This window comes from Salvelinus namaycush, chromosome 28, assembly GCF_016432855.1.
Source record: "Salvelinus namaycush isolate Seneca chromosome 28, SaNama_1.0, whole genome shotgun sequence".
Classification (NCBI taxonomy): domain Eukaryota; kingdom Metazoa; phylum Chordata; class Actinopteri; order Salmoniformes; family Salmonidae; genus Salvelinus; species Salvelinus namaycush.
This window is the reverse complement of record NC_052334.1, coordinates 36,158,202-36,175,802: the sequence shown is the minus strand read 5'-3', so window position 1 is coordinate 36,175,802 and position 17,601 is coordinate 36,158,202. Positions and strand designations below refer to the sequence as shown.

General features: G+C 44.5%; 1 protein-coding gene across 6 annotated transcripts in view; it reads right to left on the bottom strand.

The window, feature by feature from the left end:
* The window catches only part of kidins220a (kinase D-interacting substrate 220a), a 101,563-nt gene that overhangs the window by 19,495 nt on the left and 64,467 nt on the right, over window positions 1–17,601 (bottom strand). For 5 of the 6 annotated variants that reach the window (XM_038967760.1, XM_038967755.1, XM_038967756.1 and 2 more), the window contains exons 24-26: window positions 3,608–3,786; window positions 1,983–2,206; window positions 1,330–1,452 (exon numbers count right to left, since the gene is read on the bottom strand). In XM_038967760.1, coding sequence (XP_038823688.1) covers window positions 1,330–1,452; window positions 1,983–2,206; window positions 3,608–3,786 — 526 coding nt within the window. Of the gene's footprint in view, window positions 1–1,329; window positions 1,453–1,982; window positions 2,207–3,607; window positions 3,787–7,214; window positions 8,653–17,601 lie in introns of those variants that run through there. The other variant, XM_038967761.1, reaches the window with a different exon arrangement.

Genomic DNA, 17,601 nt, shown 5'->3' with positions numbered 1-17,601 from the left:
ATTAAAAAATCTGCCGTTTCCAGCTACAATAGTCATTTACAACATTAACAATGTCTACACTGTATTTCTGATCAATTTGATGTTATTTTAATGGACCAAAAAAATTGCTTTTCTTTAAAAAACAAGGACATTTCTAAGTGACCCCAAACTTTTGAACGGTAGTGTACATAATTCCCAAACATTTTAAGAATTTGTGAAAATGACCATATCAATGACCATATCTTTTAAAGTGTCATATTCTTCCTGGGGGTCTATTCAAACATATTTTAATAAGATTTCATGTTGCTAAAATGCTGCTTTAAATGCAACAATGTTTCACACACAAGTTATTTTCAAAGAGATGGCTAACAACAGCAAGAGCGCTGCAAGAAAAACACAGTTCCACTCACCAGATGATCATTTCAAACTTAACTTCTGGTCGAAAGTTACTCTTGAAAAGGGAGAAGCTAACAAATTAGCAACATCTTGTTAGATAACAGCGTCTGCAAACTAGCAGACAACTAGCTATCTAGACCATGGGAAAACTACTGCTATTGCGCAGTGACCTGTTGACCTTCAAGAAGGCAGAAGTTTCCATACATTTTTGTAAAAAAAACGGTCCCGCTCATTAAGTCAAAATATGATTGGATGAAAATGTTGCCCTAATACAGTTGAATGGCAGATGCCTTTTATCTAGCTTCTGATGGTCTAGCCAATGGCTGACTTAGCTAGCTAGATGTATCTCCCCAGAGACCAGCAAAGAAAAATCCTGATTGGATATTTTTTCCTCATTGTTAACCCTTTCCTTTCCAACAAAAACTGAAGAGATTAAGTCAGAACATCATTGAAAATAATAATATAATTATCATTATTTTATAAATCCTTAGCCCTTCTCAGAAGGCGTAGAAGGCCCATGGTTCCCCACCGTGTTTGGGTTAGTAATAATTTGTAGAGTGTCTCGATTTGCCCTCAGCATGCATTTTTTCACTCTTCTGAATGTCTAAAGAATCCATATGTTGTTCTGAAATATGAACACAGAAATACTGGACATTTTGAACTCTTATTATTGTGGTGATTTGACAAAATTACAATCATGGTCTTGAATTGGACTCGCATTTTTCTGATCTCAGTCTTGACTCGGTCTCGAACCCCTTGTCCCCCTCCCAGTCTCCGTCTTAACTCGGTCTTGACCCCCCTCTGGTCTTTTGTCTTGACTCTGACTCGATTTGCTCCGGTTTTGAATCAGTCTCGCTTTAGGTGGTCCTCGAACAGAACACTGCACTATACTATAGTGGACTACTGCTAGCTACTAGTGCTAGGTGTACTACTGACAGGCAGCTCTGTACTTACAAGTCCATTGGGGTCCCAGGGGTAGCCTGCTTTAATGGAGGGGCGTGACTGGGACGGGGCAGGGTGAGGATGGGAGCTGTATTGATGCCGGGGTAGGTGATACTCATGATGGGGGAAATAAGGCTATATGGAAGGATGAAGAAGGAGAATGGTTAAAGCGCACAACATGAGGATTGTATGAGGGATCATTCATACACATATATTTGAGGTAACCCTAGAACTGTGAAGGATCCTTTTTTTTAAAGAGAGGAGGTCTGCACTGTAACATTTAAAAATGAGGTGAAGTGAGTAAATGGACCTATATTGTGAGGTGCACTGTAACTAGCTGTGCAGTTACATTAACAAAACAGAGGTAAGTAACCATCACTTAACAAAGCATGGATTGCTGTCATACCTTTGCCCATAGACTGCTTACAGGGTAAGAAACATTTGATTTGATTTTGTAATTTGGGTGCGCTATCCCTTTAAGTCGTGTGTCTCCAAAGGAAAATGGAGGTAGATACAACTGCAATGTGATTCTCTTCATACTAAGGTGTACTGAAGTACGTTGAACAAAACTTTGGTACTCTACCGTATACTAAGTTAATAGGTTCTGAGCTACGTTCAGGTGCAGTCAGTTGCCTGTCTGCTGCTGTGTTGTGTTGACGTCTCACCCGGGTGTAGAAGGGGTGCTGCGGGGCGGGCATGCTGTAGTAACTGCTGTGGGGCTGGGGGGGTAGCCCTGGGGGGGGCAGGGAGCCAGAGAAGGAGCCAGTGGGGGAGCAGGCGGCCGAGTGCTGGCCGAAGGCAGAGGAGGCGCGGGCTGGGACGTCCTGCAGGGGCAGCGTGGGATAGGTCACTCCTCCAATGTGCATCTGCTCCCTGGCAGCACGAACATCTACAGGGAGAAGGGAGGGGGGGAAGGAGGGAGCGACAAGTCAGGGGGAAAGATTGTAACAGGACTAGATAAGGAGAGAGATAGAGGGAGGGAGTGGGTGGAGAGACAGAAAGACATTATGAAGAGAGAGAGGGAGGGGAGGGAGGAGCGGGGGAGTGAAAAGGAGACATTTCATCTCTGATGCTGATGTAGATCACGTCTTGGCTCCGACTATAAAGAGACTTTAGATCCACCCACTCAGAAACAGATTCAACCAAACATATTTGATCGTTCTTAGCGGGTTCACATTGAGAGGTTCTGTGGATAGAATGCAAATCAAATGCCACGTACATGGATAAATTTTCATTGTGTGATTGAGTGCACTTGAGGGAGTAGGGTGGAAAATAACACATTGTTAAAGTTATTGGCTTTACTGAAAATAGACAACATTAATTCACTAACTCTCACTTTTGCCAAGAAAACTATTTTTTCTGCAGATAAATTGCATTTTAACTATCTTACAACAAAAATACAAAAAAAAAACGAAACAGAGTGGGATAAGTGGCCAGGTAAGAAACGGGCACCAAAATGTCTCGGTCATAAGAGTGCATGTTGTTGAATGATGGGTTGAGTAGAGACCCAATCCTGCAGTAAGGGAGCACAATGGAGGCCTTATGAGTGAGTGAGTCAGCCTGGTAAGTGAGTGAGTGGGTATCACTGACCACTGTGACCACTGGCTGGCTGCAGGACACTGGAAACAGGCATTGGTCACCTTCCAAAGCTCCCTCGCACACGCACAGTCTCCTTTATTAGTGACGTCAGGCCCTTTGAGTTGGATAGCTGACCGACTGTTGTCGTTGGCTGCATTTAAATGTGTTTGGTTGCAGATCAATGAGTAAGTAACAATTTAGCTAATTACACAAATATATTGACAGAACACTTACAGTGCCTTCAGGAAGTATTCATACACCTTGAATTATTCCTAATTTTGTTGTGTTACAGCCTGAATTCAAAATGGATTACATCAACAACAACAACAAATCTCTCACCCATCTACACCTCATAATGACAGACTGAAACCATGTTTTTAGAGACATTTTTGTCTATAAAATGAAATACAGAAATATCCTATTTACATAAGTCAAGGGGTATGAATACTTTCTGAAGGCACTGTAGATGCATTTCAGTTAATGGCATGTTTACAAAGAGAGTCTCAGAGTAGAAATGATAACATGGGATCAGTTTTTCCTTTTTAGATCATAATGAATAAGAGTATATGGACAGGTGGAGACTGATCCTAGATCAGCACTCCTACTCTGAGATATTTTGTGAATATGGGCCTAGGTCTTTGAGCTGAGTGAGCTTGACAAAGCGAGTGTAATGACCATTAGAATAGTGATGCTTGTGTGTAAATATACGGACCTGCGATGATCTCCCGGAGTTTGGGGTCCAGGTTGACGGTGCAGGGGAGGAACATCTCCACGTCGCGTGCCGTGAGGACGGGCGTCCTAGAGGACAGGAACACCTCGAAGCTACGGATGTCCCCGTCGATCTCCAGCAGGGGCTCTACGTCTTTGGTGGTGGGGATGTTTTTGGAGATTCTAGAGGAGAGGAAGCGAGAGTGAAAGAAGAAATAGGACTGTTAAACGTGCTGAAGATGACACACTGAGATATTTCATCTATCTCTAGTAGAGGCCACCGCAACGGTCATCGCTGCTCCGGCATCATGAAAAGCGAGAGATAAGTCCATTTAGTTTGGTGACTCATAGCTCCAGTTTGTTATCTGGGTCTGACAGCAGAGGAAACATGAGGAGATGACTATCAGAGGTTTGTTGCTCAGACTCATTTAGAAGCTGTGTTCAACTGGGAGTGTTCTGCAAACGGGGATGTTCAATCTTTGTTTGTAGCCTCGAAGTAAATGCACACTGAGTGTACAAAACATTACATGGATTTGACATAGACTGACCAGGTGAATCCACTTCAAAATCAGTGTAGATGAAGGGGAGGAGACAGGTTAAAGAAGGATTTTTAAACCTCTAGACAATTGAGACATGGGTTGTGTATGTGTGCCATTCAGAGGGTGAATGGGCAAAACAAAAGATTGAAGAGCCTTTGAATAGGGTATGATAGGTGCCAGGTGCACCGGTTTGTGTTAAGAACTGCAACACTGCTGGGGTTTTCACACTCAACAGTATCCTGTGTGTATCAAGAATGGTCCACCACCCAAAAGGACAACTGTGGGAAGCATTGGAGTCAACATGGGCCAGTATCCCTGTTGAATGCCCCAACGAGTTGAGGCTCTTCTGAAGATAAAAGGGGGTGGTGTGCAACTCCATGTTGGGAAGGTGTTCCAAATGTTTGACATACTCCTTGTATATTTATGGAGATGATGACAATTGAACATTATCTCACAAATAGTGCATGTTCATCCATTACATACAGATAGATGTATGGTAGATGACCCAACTGCACTGTGCAAGTTATTCCACCCAACCACCAGAAAATGGTATCAGAAACATTTTCATACTTTGCCATTTTTGCTTTTCTGGTTGGACTTAGTTATTCAACCACTGTAAATAGCACATTATGAATGCATTCTGAGGGATGAAGTTTCCATCATCCGTGTGGGCGTCAGCCTTATCAGCTGAACAAACATTTTGCCTATCAATTTTCCTCTCGCCATCCCTGTCTGTCTGTGTGTGTCTCTCTTAAGCTGTGGGAAAGCACAAGCTGGGTTTGGAGGGTATTTCCCAGTGTTTCGCCCCAAAAATGGATCGGGCAGAGGTTGGTCTTTCTGCAGTTGGATTAGCCGCTTACCACACCATTGTGCTAAACTAACTGAAGGCAGGCTGGTCTGGGCCCAGCCTTGCTGCTGCTGTTTGCTAATCACGTTACTAAGGGCCGAATCTGCTCAATTTGCGGAGGAAAAATCTTGACACAATTGAAGCTCAGATACCTTAATGCCCAGCTGAGCTAGATCTGCTGGGTAAACAGACCGGGGTTAAGACCTCGTTGTTGTTGTTGTACACAGGCAGGAACACACACACACACACACACACACACACACACACACACACACACACACACACACACACAGTAGGCTAAATGCTGTAACAGAATCAGTGCCCTCTGCACCTACTGACACGCAATCCACAAGCACGTGACTCAGTGACCTCAGTACGGAGATGAGTAATGATTTGCTCAAGCTAGTGTTCTGGTTAGCTGTGCTACTCCACAATTGACCTGGTAGAACCCAAAAGGGTTCTTCAAAGGGTTCTCCCATGGGGTAGCCTAAGAACCTTTTTAGGTTCTAGATGGAACCTTTTTTCTAAGAGTGTAAGCAGTGCACATACCTGTAGTTATGTGAAATAAGTGAGGAATAACCAATGAACATCCCCCAATATGAGTCCACATTGATACCTGGAAATAACTTAAAGGGGTAGGTAGTATATACACATTACCACATGTAACACATGGATTTGCATTAGTAGGCTTATACACAACTAAAGTCCCAATGCAAAGTTATACCTCACTTTTCTATTTTTCAAGTTATTACCTAAAACTGATTTCTGAAGTCATGCCAGAAATAACAAGCCAGCTTATTCCCTATAATGTAAACTCCAACAGAAAAGTAAACAAAAAATGTATAACTTAAAATGAAACCAACTCGATTGCACTTATGACTACTGGTTTCAATGTAATTTTCTGCTAACTTACAAGCCAACTAGCCTGCTAACTTTAGCCCTACTAGCCTGCTAACATTACGTTAGAATGTAAATACATGCTAGTGTGGCTAATAGCTAACGTTAGCCAGCTGGAACTAGCAAGGTAGCACCGGTACTCCATATGATGTTGAGAAATAGTGCATTGTGGGTAGTTCCTTAGATATCCAGGAATAAGTTAATAAATATATAAAAACGCTAAAACATAACTATGTTTGTAGTTATAGGTAACCAGATCGGTATCCAGGCTGTATCACATCCGGCCGTGATTGGGAGTCCCATAGGGCGGCGCACAATTGGCTCAGCATCGTCCGTGTTTGACCGGGGTAGTCCGTCATTGTAAATAAGAATTTGTTCATAACTAACTTGCCTAGTTAAATAAAAGGTAAAAAAAAAAAAAAAAAAAAAAGTAACATAAAAAATAAAATAAAATTGCAACTACAACTAAGTTACTAAGTCTTTGACCATACTGTGTTGTTACTTTGGTGAGTAAAAACTCATGCTTCCTATCCTTTAAGGCATCAGCCCAAAACTTTTTTGTAGTTTGCCATAGTAGTGGAGTGCTGACACATAGGGTAGCGTCTGAGTCTAGCCCAAGAGGAAGTGCAGGCAGGGTGTGAAGCAGGTGGGTGAGAAAGAAGAGGAGAGCAGAACAGCTGTGCTCTGCTGGACAATGCCCCTCACTGTGCTCCATCACAACCATCTAACCAAAGGGTCAGTGCGGGCTGAAGGGAGGGACAGATGGCCATGCTAATAGTCAACTGACCTCTCACATGAGGGCCATTAGGTGGTTGCCCGTCTGTCTGTCTGTCATGAAGTACACATACACAAAACAGACACATAACCTCTCAGACACTCTCACTAACAAAACAGTCTCAAATGCACAAAACACACTGTCCACTACCAAAAACACCTGGGAAGGTCAGTGACGATGGGGATTTCCATAGATATTTAGATTCATGGTAGTGAGGGAATGTGATTTTGATTCCATTTCCCACGCGCTGTATTAACCCGCGCTGAGAGCCTTGTGCTGTTCCAGCAGTCCAGCTGGGCTCTGTTTATTTGTGTGCACAGACGCAGACCAACAGGAGCCAGTGAGACACACACACTAGTGCAGCACTGAGGGGACTTCCTCCAGCTCTTGCAGTGTCTACACAGAGCACACACTCCCCTCCTGCCTCTAAGGAATCTTAAGTGATGCTTTGTCTTTCCTAAGAAAACCTAGATCTATTCCACATAGTTTACGAAGATAATGCCAAAGAATTGCTAATGAATGCGGCCACGCAAACGTATTCTGAACCTTTACCCTCGGACGCCAATGTACGTTTTATTTTCACATTTTTGGGATTGACAAATTTTTAAAAAGTATTAACTCCCTATAACACACATATTTCCAATGTATTTCACTATAACCTGTATTTGAACAAGTCAAATCTTCAGTCTCAACCCTTTGTATGGGGAGTAGAGTGGAGCATACATCTACAGAGATGCCCAGAGCTACATATATGAGTACTTAGAGGAGCCTTTTATTGACTCTGACCCATGGTGGTACCCAGCACACACACTGTTAACAGCATCTTCCAAAGGTGGACTGCATGGACGAAGTAAAGGTATCCATCACTGTGGCACAGAGACCCCATTCCTAGCATTCACACCCCGCTGTCCAACCCGAACCTTCTGCTGGCAGCCACCAGTCAGCCGCAAAGGACTGAGTCATTCAAACATCATCCCTCTTAATAATAGTGCCCTTGTTCTGATGATAGCACAGGTCAGGAGAATCACACATGACATCACACATTGGCATGGGTTTATTATCTGGTGTAACACCATCCAACACGTTTGACCATCTACTGTACTGTGGCACATGGAGCGCTTTTTTAAGTGCCTCCGAACGTGCCAATAGGACACGTCAAGAGACAGATTTGGAGTAAATTGAGGAAGAATGCTTGGCCATGACATCAAAGTAATTGACGTTAATTGCTTCTGACACTGGCGGAGGGAGACAGGAGGGGCTTTGTTCGATTGCTATCAGTCCATCTTTCGTGAGACTGACAAGCTGGAGGATTGCGCTGTGGTGAGATCGGAAGCCGACACGTTACTTTTAAAAGGCTGGAGACAGAAATAAAGCATGTCAGGAATCCTGCAGCCGGTTTCACACAATAACCCCATTGATGGGGTCTTGCATTACAAGCACAGGCTCTTGTACACTGTCTGTTGCAGCGCCTAGCGCTTGGGAGGTTTCTGGGCTCTTCCAAATGCTAATCGATCCAAAAACTGGCTCGACAAGCCTTTCTTCTCCTCCAACACTCCCACATACTGCAGCTGACTGGAAAGAGCAGAATTCTCCCTCTATTCCTCCCCGCTCTCCTACCTCTTGCAGGCGCTGAATGTGTCACTTGACAATGCTTACATCCACCCTCTGTGTATGGACGATGTGCAGATGCCCCACAATGAGGCTCTGAGCATTTCCATAAAGGGGCCCGGAGAGAAGCGAAATGCCAACACACATTTGTTTTTTCGGAGGGCCATAAAGAGAATCAATGTTTGGCGCAGAAAAGAACAACAGTGGTCCGTCACAATGGCGCGCCCGGGCCTTGGCACGTTCCTCGGGACGACGGGCAGGTGGGCGAACTCGAAGAGGCTCTCTAACCAACGGCCGGACTGGCTGGCGCGTGGCCTCGCAGCGTCAACACTCCAGAGTGGGAGGATTATTGTGCTAGAGGAGTCTGCCAATCCCTCGTCTACCTGAAAACGAGAGCAAATAATGTTTTCAATTTAGATGCCGCCATGTTTCCATTTACTTAAACTGTCGTGTTTCTTTGGCCGAATTGGGTTGCATCTTCTCTCCGCTATGCCAGCGGACATTCAAACGCAACTTTGCTTTTCATATACATCCGTGGCAAAGTTTAAGCCTGTAATTGCCATTCCTATGTATTAAGCCAGGCCTTTGTATCTAAAACGGACCGCAGAGAAATGCAGCGTAATGGGAAACATACCACTCTGATAAAAACGCTGCAGCCTTAGAATGGCCTCGCAGAAATGGGGTTGGGATTCAGAGTTTCTCCGAAATGATTAAACTCATCTGTACACAAACCCACCCGTTCCAGACCCCCAAAAAACCTTCGCTGAACCCTTCATTCAAGGGAGCTAAACTCAATTCCTAACAAACCCTGTACAGGATATTAGAAAACTAGGCCCAGTTTGATGATTTATGTGAAAGGGAGCATTTTGAACTCCAGTCCACTGCCGAGTGTGGCTAAACAGTAATAGAATGGGGCATTCCTGACATGAATTGAGCAGAGCAGTCAGTCAACGTGGGTGTTTGATGCGTGTCAGGGTTGAGACGGTATATGAGAAGTCAAACAAGTGATTCATGTAATCCGTCCAGGTAAATAAAGTTTGTTATTTTCTGGCAAAAACATGAAAACAGCCCCGACCAGTAATCCTTTACTTAACTTTATTGAGGAGGAGATACCTCAGACACAGGATGACCTGGTGATGAGACAGACAGAGTCATAAACAGAGGGAGAGAAAGAGAGACAGTTCTATTTGGAGATGACCACAGATTCATTTCTGCAACTCGCCTCTATTCGCCTTCCTGTCTGGGAACGGGAGAAAGAGGAGTGGCCAGCTAAGAGCAGGATTCTTAAGAAAGTTCTTAAGAAAGTTCTTTGGAACAGAGAGCTTCCAAGTTTTTAAAAACTTGTCATTCAAGAACTCGGTCCTTGATAAAGCTGATAAATCCTTAAGCTATACAGTAGCTGCATAACTATGCTCAGAATAAGAAGCCGCTTTTAAGCGGCGATGGGAAAAGACACCCATTTTTTTTTTCATTGCTCGGATCAAGGGATTTCCAGAAAAGGAGTTCCCAGAAGAGTTGCCATTTTCACACACAGGCTTTGCTCGCCACACACTTCCTTTATCTCTAGTGACCATCCTTTCCTCTATGCTTGTTTGACCCTATTTGACCTTTGTGGCCCTGGGTGGCACATCAAAGCTAGAGGGGGTTCAGTGTGCCCTAGGCCCTGTGACGAGCAACACTGTCCACTTTAAAGGTCATCGATGACCCCTCGCAGCCCAGCACTGCTATTTATAATACCCCTGCCACCTTATCCCACATACGGCACAATAGAGAGGGAGAGAGATCACTGATATGTCCACAGGCACATCCAGAAAGACAGAAGCCAGCATAAACATGCTCACTCACCCACACAAATGCTTATGGGCTCAACCACACTAGCATACAAAGTGTAGTGTAGTCAAAGCCTAGTTACAGGTAAAACCAAGCACAAAATCTGAGCAGTCTATTGCCTTATGTTCTGATTATGGTTTTTAGTCTTTGATAGTCTATCCTTGATTTACAACCTTTTAGATCACATGGATGTTATCCCTGCTTCAATCTGAAAACAGTCTGGTTTTCCTGTTTCAAAGTGTTTAATCCTTCAAATTCAACTTCAGCTTATGAAATAATGAAAGGGCTCTAAGTGGATTTGCTAAGAAGGAATGCTACGTAACAGACTGCTTTTCCATCACATGGCTATTATCCACCAGAGTATGTGGTAGTGGTAGTGGTAGGGAAACCTCTGTGTTGAGGACACACCTCAACACAGAGGCTGGGCCTGTGGACATCGGCCACAGTTCCGTACTAAATTGCATTTTTAGAATTTTCTTCACATTTTGTTCCATAGACTCTGTGGCCATTTTGTTTGCTCTGCGGGAGCCTGGTGAAGCTCGTCTATCTCCTGCTGATTCATCCCTTAGTCACGACGGTCCAACACCTGAGAGATGTATGTAACTAACACACCCACCCGGGCCCTGGTGCTTCTCCCATCTTCACACACACAACAGATGGGTGGGTATTAGTGGACCACTGGATAAACATGTCCATATGAGAGGCGAAGGCAGAATGAAGCATCACCACCTGGACTGCCCAACACTCTCAGGCCACCTGAGAGAAAACTACCAGGTGGACACTGGACACAGCAATAACCTGGGCGTAGGCCATTAAAGTAGTCACCGCTCATACACTCACAACTTTTCTGTTCAGCACTGGTAGACAAACTCTGGGATTCACTTTCAAATCATGAAATATAGCCACCATTCCCTGTAGTCGCCGGATACTATGGTGCTATGTCAATGTGCCAACAATCCTGGGTTATGAGGACACCTGACATCGACAAGGGGTATTCACATCAGCCACAATTGTAGTCCTGTAGACTTCATAATAGCCCTGTATAGAGGTCCCTTCACCCTCTCCGCTCCATCTCCGCTATCTGGAGGGTATACGGTTTGTCACAGACACTGTGTGGACTCAATAAAGAGCTCCCTATCAGAGATAGACCACACTCTATTGGAAAATAGATGGCTTTCCAGCAGCTTTATAATTTGTAGTGCTTTAGGGCCTCTTGGAAAATAACGAAGGCACTATTGAATTACAAGTTTAGTCCTTCCGCCAAAATGCCTCCTGCAGGATTTAGCTCAGGGACAATGGGCTCCCTCTGAGGGAAAAGGCGACAGGGAGAAAAACATCTTTCTACTGCTAGCAGTGCAATCGAGATTTTACAGACAAGTCGTGTACGTGCTGGAAATGCGGCATTAACAATAGCGTATAGAGGGAGAGAAGCAAAGGGACTTCATTTAAAGGCAGTAAAGTTCAAAAGTGTTCCAGGAAAAAAAAAAAGCTAATCTCCTTTTGTGGCAAAGTATTTAGAAGCTTATTAGGATTTTACATAAAGAGAATCGCACACATGCGCTTTTATCTCAACACGTAATTGCGACAAAATTACAATAATTGTCCCAATTAAAGTAATCCAGAATGAACAGTATGTCATCTTAATGTTTCAGTACTTGGGAGAAGAGGCTTCCTAATTAGCCTAAATTGCCTTGCACATATTCATTTCAAGTGTCATTAGTTAGAAGTTTTGAAGCGCTCAGAGAATCGCTTGAAAGCCTGGATCCGGGCACGTCTCTGAGAGGTCAATTGTTCACTGGATGAATGCAGTGGCGGAGGATTGTGACAGCGGCAGATTGAGCGAGAGCAGAGTGGCAGAGAATGGAAGAGAGCATCAGAGTTAAATCCCTTCCTGTTAAAGACAACCAGGACCCAGGGACAGCATAGTGATGGATACTGAGGCCTCTGACCAAGCAATAATCCCTATATGGAAGTTTAAGAAACATTGTTCATGTACTGGGATGTTGTCATCTAAATTCACTGAACGATTAAAACCAATTTTCCTATGTGAAAAATACTGAATAAAAATGTAAACGCAACATGTAAATTCAAAAAGAAAGGAGAACCAAGGCACTCTTCATATAATTAATTAAAATGCCTTTATTGGTATGGCATGTTCAATAGAAACACTTTGTTTTTTAAACCGACGCGTTTCGGCTGCATGGCCTTCGTCAGGGAGTACATGCAACATGTAAATTGTTGGTCCCGTATTTCATGAGCTGCAATAAAATATCCCAGAAATGCTCCATACGTGCAAAAAGCTTATTTCCCTCAAAAGTTGTGCACAAATTTGGTTACATCCCTGTTAGTGAGCATTTCTCCTTTGCCAAGATAATCCATCCACCTGACAGGTGTGATATATCGAGAAACTGATTAAACAGCATGATCATTACACAGGTGCACCTTGTGCTGGGGACAAAAGGCCACTCGAAAATGTGCAGTTCTGTCACACAACACAATGCAACAGATGTCTCAAGTTGAGGGAGCGTGCAATAGGCATGCTGACCACAGGAATGTCCATCAGATCTGTTGCCAGATAATTTAATGTTCCTTTCTCTACCATAAGCCACCAACGTCGTTTTAGAGAATTCGGCAGTATGTCCAACCGGCCTCACAACCGCAGACCACGTATAACCAGGACAGCCCAGGACCTCCACATCCGGCTTCTTAACCTGCGGGGGTCAGACAGTTTTTCCTGTCTGTAATAAAGCCCTTTTGTGGGAAAAAACTATTTATGATTGGGTGGGCCTGGCTCCCCAGTGGGTGGGCCTATCCCCTCCCAGGCCCACCCATTGCTGCGCCCCTGCCCAGTCATGTGAAATCCATAGATTAGGTTCTAATAAATTATTTCAATCGACTGATTTCCTTCTATGAACTGTAACTCAGTAAAATCTTTGAAATTGTTGCATGTTACGTATATATTTTTGTTCAGTATAATTAGTAGAAATGGATTGAAACATGCTCTCAGTGCAAGAGAACTGTTGTTTTGCCTTAATCCAAAAACGGAATACAGCTTTTGATTGAATAGTGTGGTGTCATGAAACAGAACGAGCCAGGGAAAGACATATGGGCGAAGGCTATATAGAGTAGTTAAGAAAAGTGTTTTTTGGTGCTTGACACGCATTCCTGGCCTTCTGTTTCCTGTGAGGGGCTGTATGTATGTGTGTGTGTGTGTGTGTGTGTGTGTGTGTGTGTGTGTGTGTGTGTGTGTGTGTGTGTGTGTGAACGTGCCTCGCTCGCGTCTCGGGGTCTGATTAATTACAGTGATCCTCAGAGGAGTGGGGGGGGGGGTGACATATGTTCCCGCGCCGCACCGCTCCTCTCCTCTGTGAGAGCTTGGAGGTGTGTGAGAGGTGTGTGTGTGGAGGGGGGGGGGGGGGGATACTACAGGGTTATCCTGGCACAGACCGGGCACCAGATGTCAGAGCAGATCCAGGACCAAGGCTCTGGCTCGGAGGACCGACCAACCAACACTTTTTACGCTAAAAATCCGGTTGGAGCGCCCGAAATAGACTCCCTGAGGATCTGACTCGGCTCAAACTTCCCCACAGATCATGGCTACCGACAGCCGGAAATCTCTACTCGTGTTCTTTTGTGATCGCCAAAATAGTTTCAATTTGCTGCTTTCCGGAAGCTTGCTTTTTTTTTGGTGCGATGCTGAACATAACATACCACTCTGGGGTACTGATCTGAAGATATTTATTCCTGATCTGAAACAACAACCACAGAAGCCAGCAGCTGTTATTCATCCTCGTAACGACCAGAGGGAGCCCGATTTGCGTCTCCTTTAAAAACTGAAATGAAAAGGCTGCAGAGAACATTGCACCACAACTCACAGACTCTCAAGACTCTCATTCAATTTGCGATCTAAAGAACAATGATCCACCACCTCCATTCGAACAGTAAATCTGACAGCTATAAATACCGGCGCTCTCAAAAACACTTTTAATTTTGTTTGCGTTTCAATTTCCGTAAGTGCGTTAGGCAGGCCCTGCACACTGGCTTGCCACCCAAGGAGTAATTTGTTACGTGTTCCCTGCAGAACAAGTGAGACAAACACGTTGGCCCGGTCATGTGTGGCTGTGGTTTGGGGCTAATGTCCCCAATTCCCCTGCAGGACAATGCCATCTTTTGTTTCACACACTTTCCCCTACTTTCCCTACATTAAAGGATTGCTTGGCAGAGCTGGCCTTACCGTTAATGATAAAAGATTGCTGATGTTATTAGACAGATTATGCACATTCTGCAGCAGATTAGACTGCTTGGCCCACTTTGGCAACGGGAATAATCTGGTGCACCTCTCGCTGTGCTCTGCCAATGGCATCATGCAAGCTTCTGTGATGAAAGTTGCTAAAAACAGCTTTTGGCCATTTTGACAGCCTGTTTGTGTGATATCAAGAAGTCCGTTTTTTCCCCTTGTTCTTTCTTTTGAGAAGTCAGAGACACACGCAACATTTATAGTTTATTTTTAGTTGGAGGGACAGTGTGACAGTTTCACAGAACATTACTAATATGACTAGGCTATATAGCAAATATACTAATAGGACTATAAAATACTACTAATATCACAAATTCACTGTCTTCCAAGTACATGCTGCTCTCTGTGGCTTATATGGGCTGCAACAAATCTTACTGAGTGAGAGTACTTATGCCAGAGATGTGGAATGACAGTTGACCTAGGAGTAGATGACTCACCCCCAAATACACATCAGCAGTAATCTATTCACTTATTCGACACGAAGCGCTCTAGTGTGGAGACAACTCGCAATGTCAGCAAGACAAAAGGAGTTGATCGTGAACGACAGGAAACGAAGGGCCGAGCACAACCCCCATTTAAATCCACGGAGCTGTAGTGGAGCGGGTCGAGAGCGTCACGTTCTTCTTCGTCCAACTCACTAAGGACCTATCGTGGTCCAAACACACCAACAGTCATGAAGAGGGCACAACAACCCCCTCAGGAGGCTGAAAAGATTTGGCAAAGGCCCTCAGATCCTCAAAAAGTTCTACAGTTCTCAGTACCACTGAGAGAATCTTGACTGGCTGTATCACCGCTTGGCATCCGACTGTAATGCGTTAAAGAGAAGTGCCTACGGCCCAGTACATCACTGTGGCCGAGCTCCCTGCCATCTAGGACCTATATACCAGGCGGTGTCAGAGGAAAGCCCTAAAAATTTGCAAAAACTCCACCTACACAAGTCGTAGACTGTTCTCTCTGCTACGGTACGGCAAGCGGTACTGGAGCACCAAGTCTGGGACCAAAAGGCTCCTGAACAGCTTCTACCCCCAAGCCATAAGAGTGCTGAACAGTTAATGAAATGGCTACCCAGACTTTCTGCATTAACCCCCTTATTTTTTACTCTCTTGCACTGACTCTATGCACACTCACTGGATTCTACCCACACACTCACACTCACACTCCAACACACACAAAACACACATGCATATTGACGCAACACACACATCACCTCGAACACTCTTCACATACGCTGCTGTTCAGCATCTCTCCTGATTGCCTAGTCACTTTTACCCCGACCTACATGTACATATTACCTCAACTACCCTATACCCATGCACATTGACTTGGTACCGGTACTCGTTGTATTTAGCCTCGGTATTGATATTTTACTGTGCGTTACCATTTCCTTACTTTTTAACTCTGCATTGTTGGGAAAAGGCTCCTAAGTAAGCATTTCATGGTAAAATCTACACCCGTTGTATTCAGCACGTGACAAATAAAATTGGATTTTGATCATTTTGAACTGAGCATCACACTTCCCCAACAACCTCCCAGTCATGTGGACTTCCGACAACACTGTCACGCTATTTACACGTCAGAGAAAACTGACAAACCCTCCACGGGGGGGAAAGATGGCAGTAAAGATAGTTGTCTACGGTCTAATGGAATAACCTACAGTATCTAAATCGCTGTGGTCTGACACAAACAGTATACAGTAATTGGTAGTTGAGCAGAAGAGGAGATAGCAAAGGCTTGGTTGGTTGGGTTTCAGTTGAGAGAGGGGATCCACGCCGTGTTGACATTAAAAGAAGCAGCTATCTGTTCCTCAAGTGCACATTACCAGGCAGACAGGGGCCTGAGGTTGATGTGAGCCAAGTGATTGTCGAGAAAGACAGGCAGTGTGACTCACCCGGCTATAAAAAAATTGGGGCCCAAGCTCACGTGATCAAGAGAGAGAGAAGGACATAGAGAAAGAGAAGAGCGAGAGAAAGAGAAGGGCAGAAAGAAGGACAAGGAGAGCGAGAGAAAGAGGAGAGAGAGAAATACAGAGACAAATAGGAGAGAAAAAGAGCGAGAAAGAGGAGAAAGATAAGGACAGAGAGATGGACAGAGACAAAGAAAGAGAGGGAGAGAGAGCGCGAAAGAGGAGGAGAGAGAGCGAAAGAGAAGGAGAGAGAGAAAGAGGAGGAGAGAGAGAAAGAAAGAAAGAAAGAAAGAGAAAAAGAGGAGGAGAGAGAGAGAGGAGGAAAGAGGGAGAAAGAGAAAGACAAGAAGAGAAGGACAGAGAGAGAAAGACAAGAAGAGAAGGACAGACAGAGCAAGAAAGGAGAGAGAGAAAGAAGGACAGAGACAATGAGAGAAAGAGGAGAAAGAAAGAGAAGGGCAGAGAGAACGAAAGAGGAGAGAGGACAGAGAAAGAGAAAAATGATAAAGAAGGAGTGAGAGAAAGACAGAAAGAAAAAGAAAGAAAGAGAGCGAGAAGGAGCAAAAGAGGAGGAGAAAGAGAGTGAAAGAGGAGGAGAGAGGAAGAGGAGAGAAAGAGGAGGAGAGAGAGAGAGAGGAGGAGAGAGAGAGAGAAAGAGGAGAGAGAGAGAGAGAAAGAGGAGGAGAGAGAGAGAGAAAGAGGAGAGAGAGAGAGAGAGAGGAGAGGAGAGAGAGAGAAAGAGGAGGAGTGAAAGAGGAGGAGAGAGAGAGAAGGAGAGAGAGGGAGAAAGAGGAGGAGCGAGAGAAAAAGAGGAGGAGCGAGAGAAAAAGAGGAGGAGCGAGAGAAAAAGAGGAGCAGAGAGAGAAAGAAAGAAAGAAAGAAAGAGAAAAAGAGGAGGAGAGAGAGAGAGGAGGAAAGAGGGAGAAAGAGAAAGACAAGAAGAGAAGGACAGAGAGAGAAAGACAAGAAGAGAAGGACAGACAGAGCAAGAAAGGAGAGAGAGAAAGAAGGACAGAGACAATGAGAGAAAGAGGAGAAAGAAAGAGAAGGGCAGAGAGAACGAAAGAGGAGAGAGGACAGAGAAAGAGAAAAATGATAAAGAAGGAGTGAGAGAAAGACAGAAAGAAAAAGAAAGAAAGAGAGCGAGAAGGAGCAAAAGAGGAGGAGAAAGAGAGTGAAAGAGGAGGAGAGAGGAAGAGGAGAGAAAGAGGAGGAGAGAGAGAGAGAGGAGGAGAGAGAGAGAGAAAGAGGAGAGAGAGAGAGAGAAAGAGGAGGAGAGAGAGAGAGAAAGAGGAGAGAGAG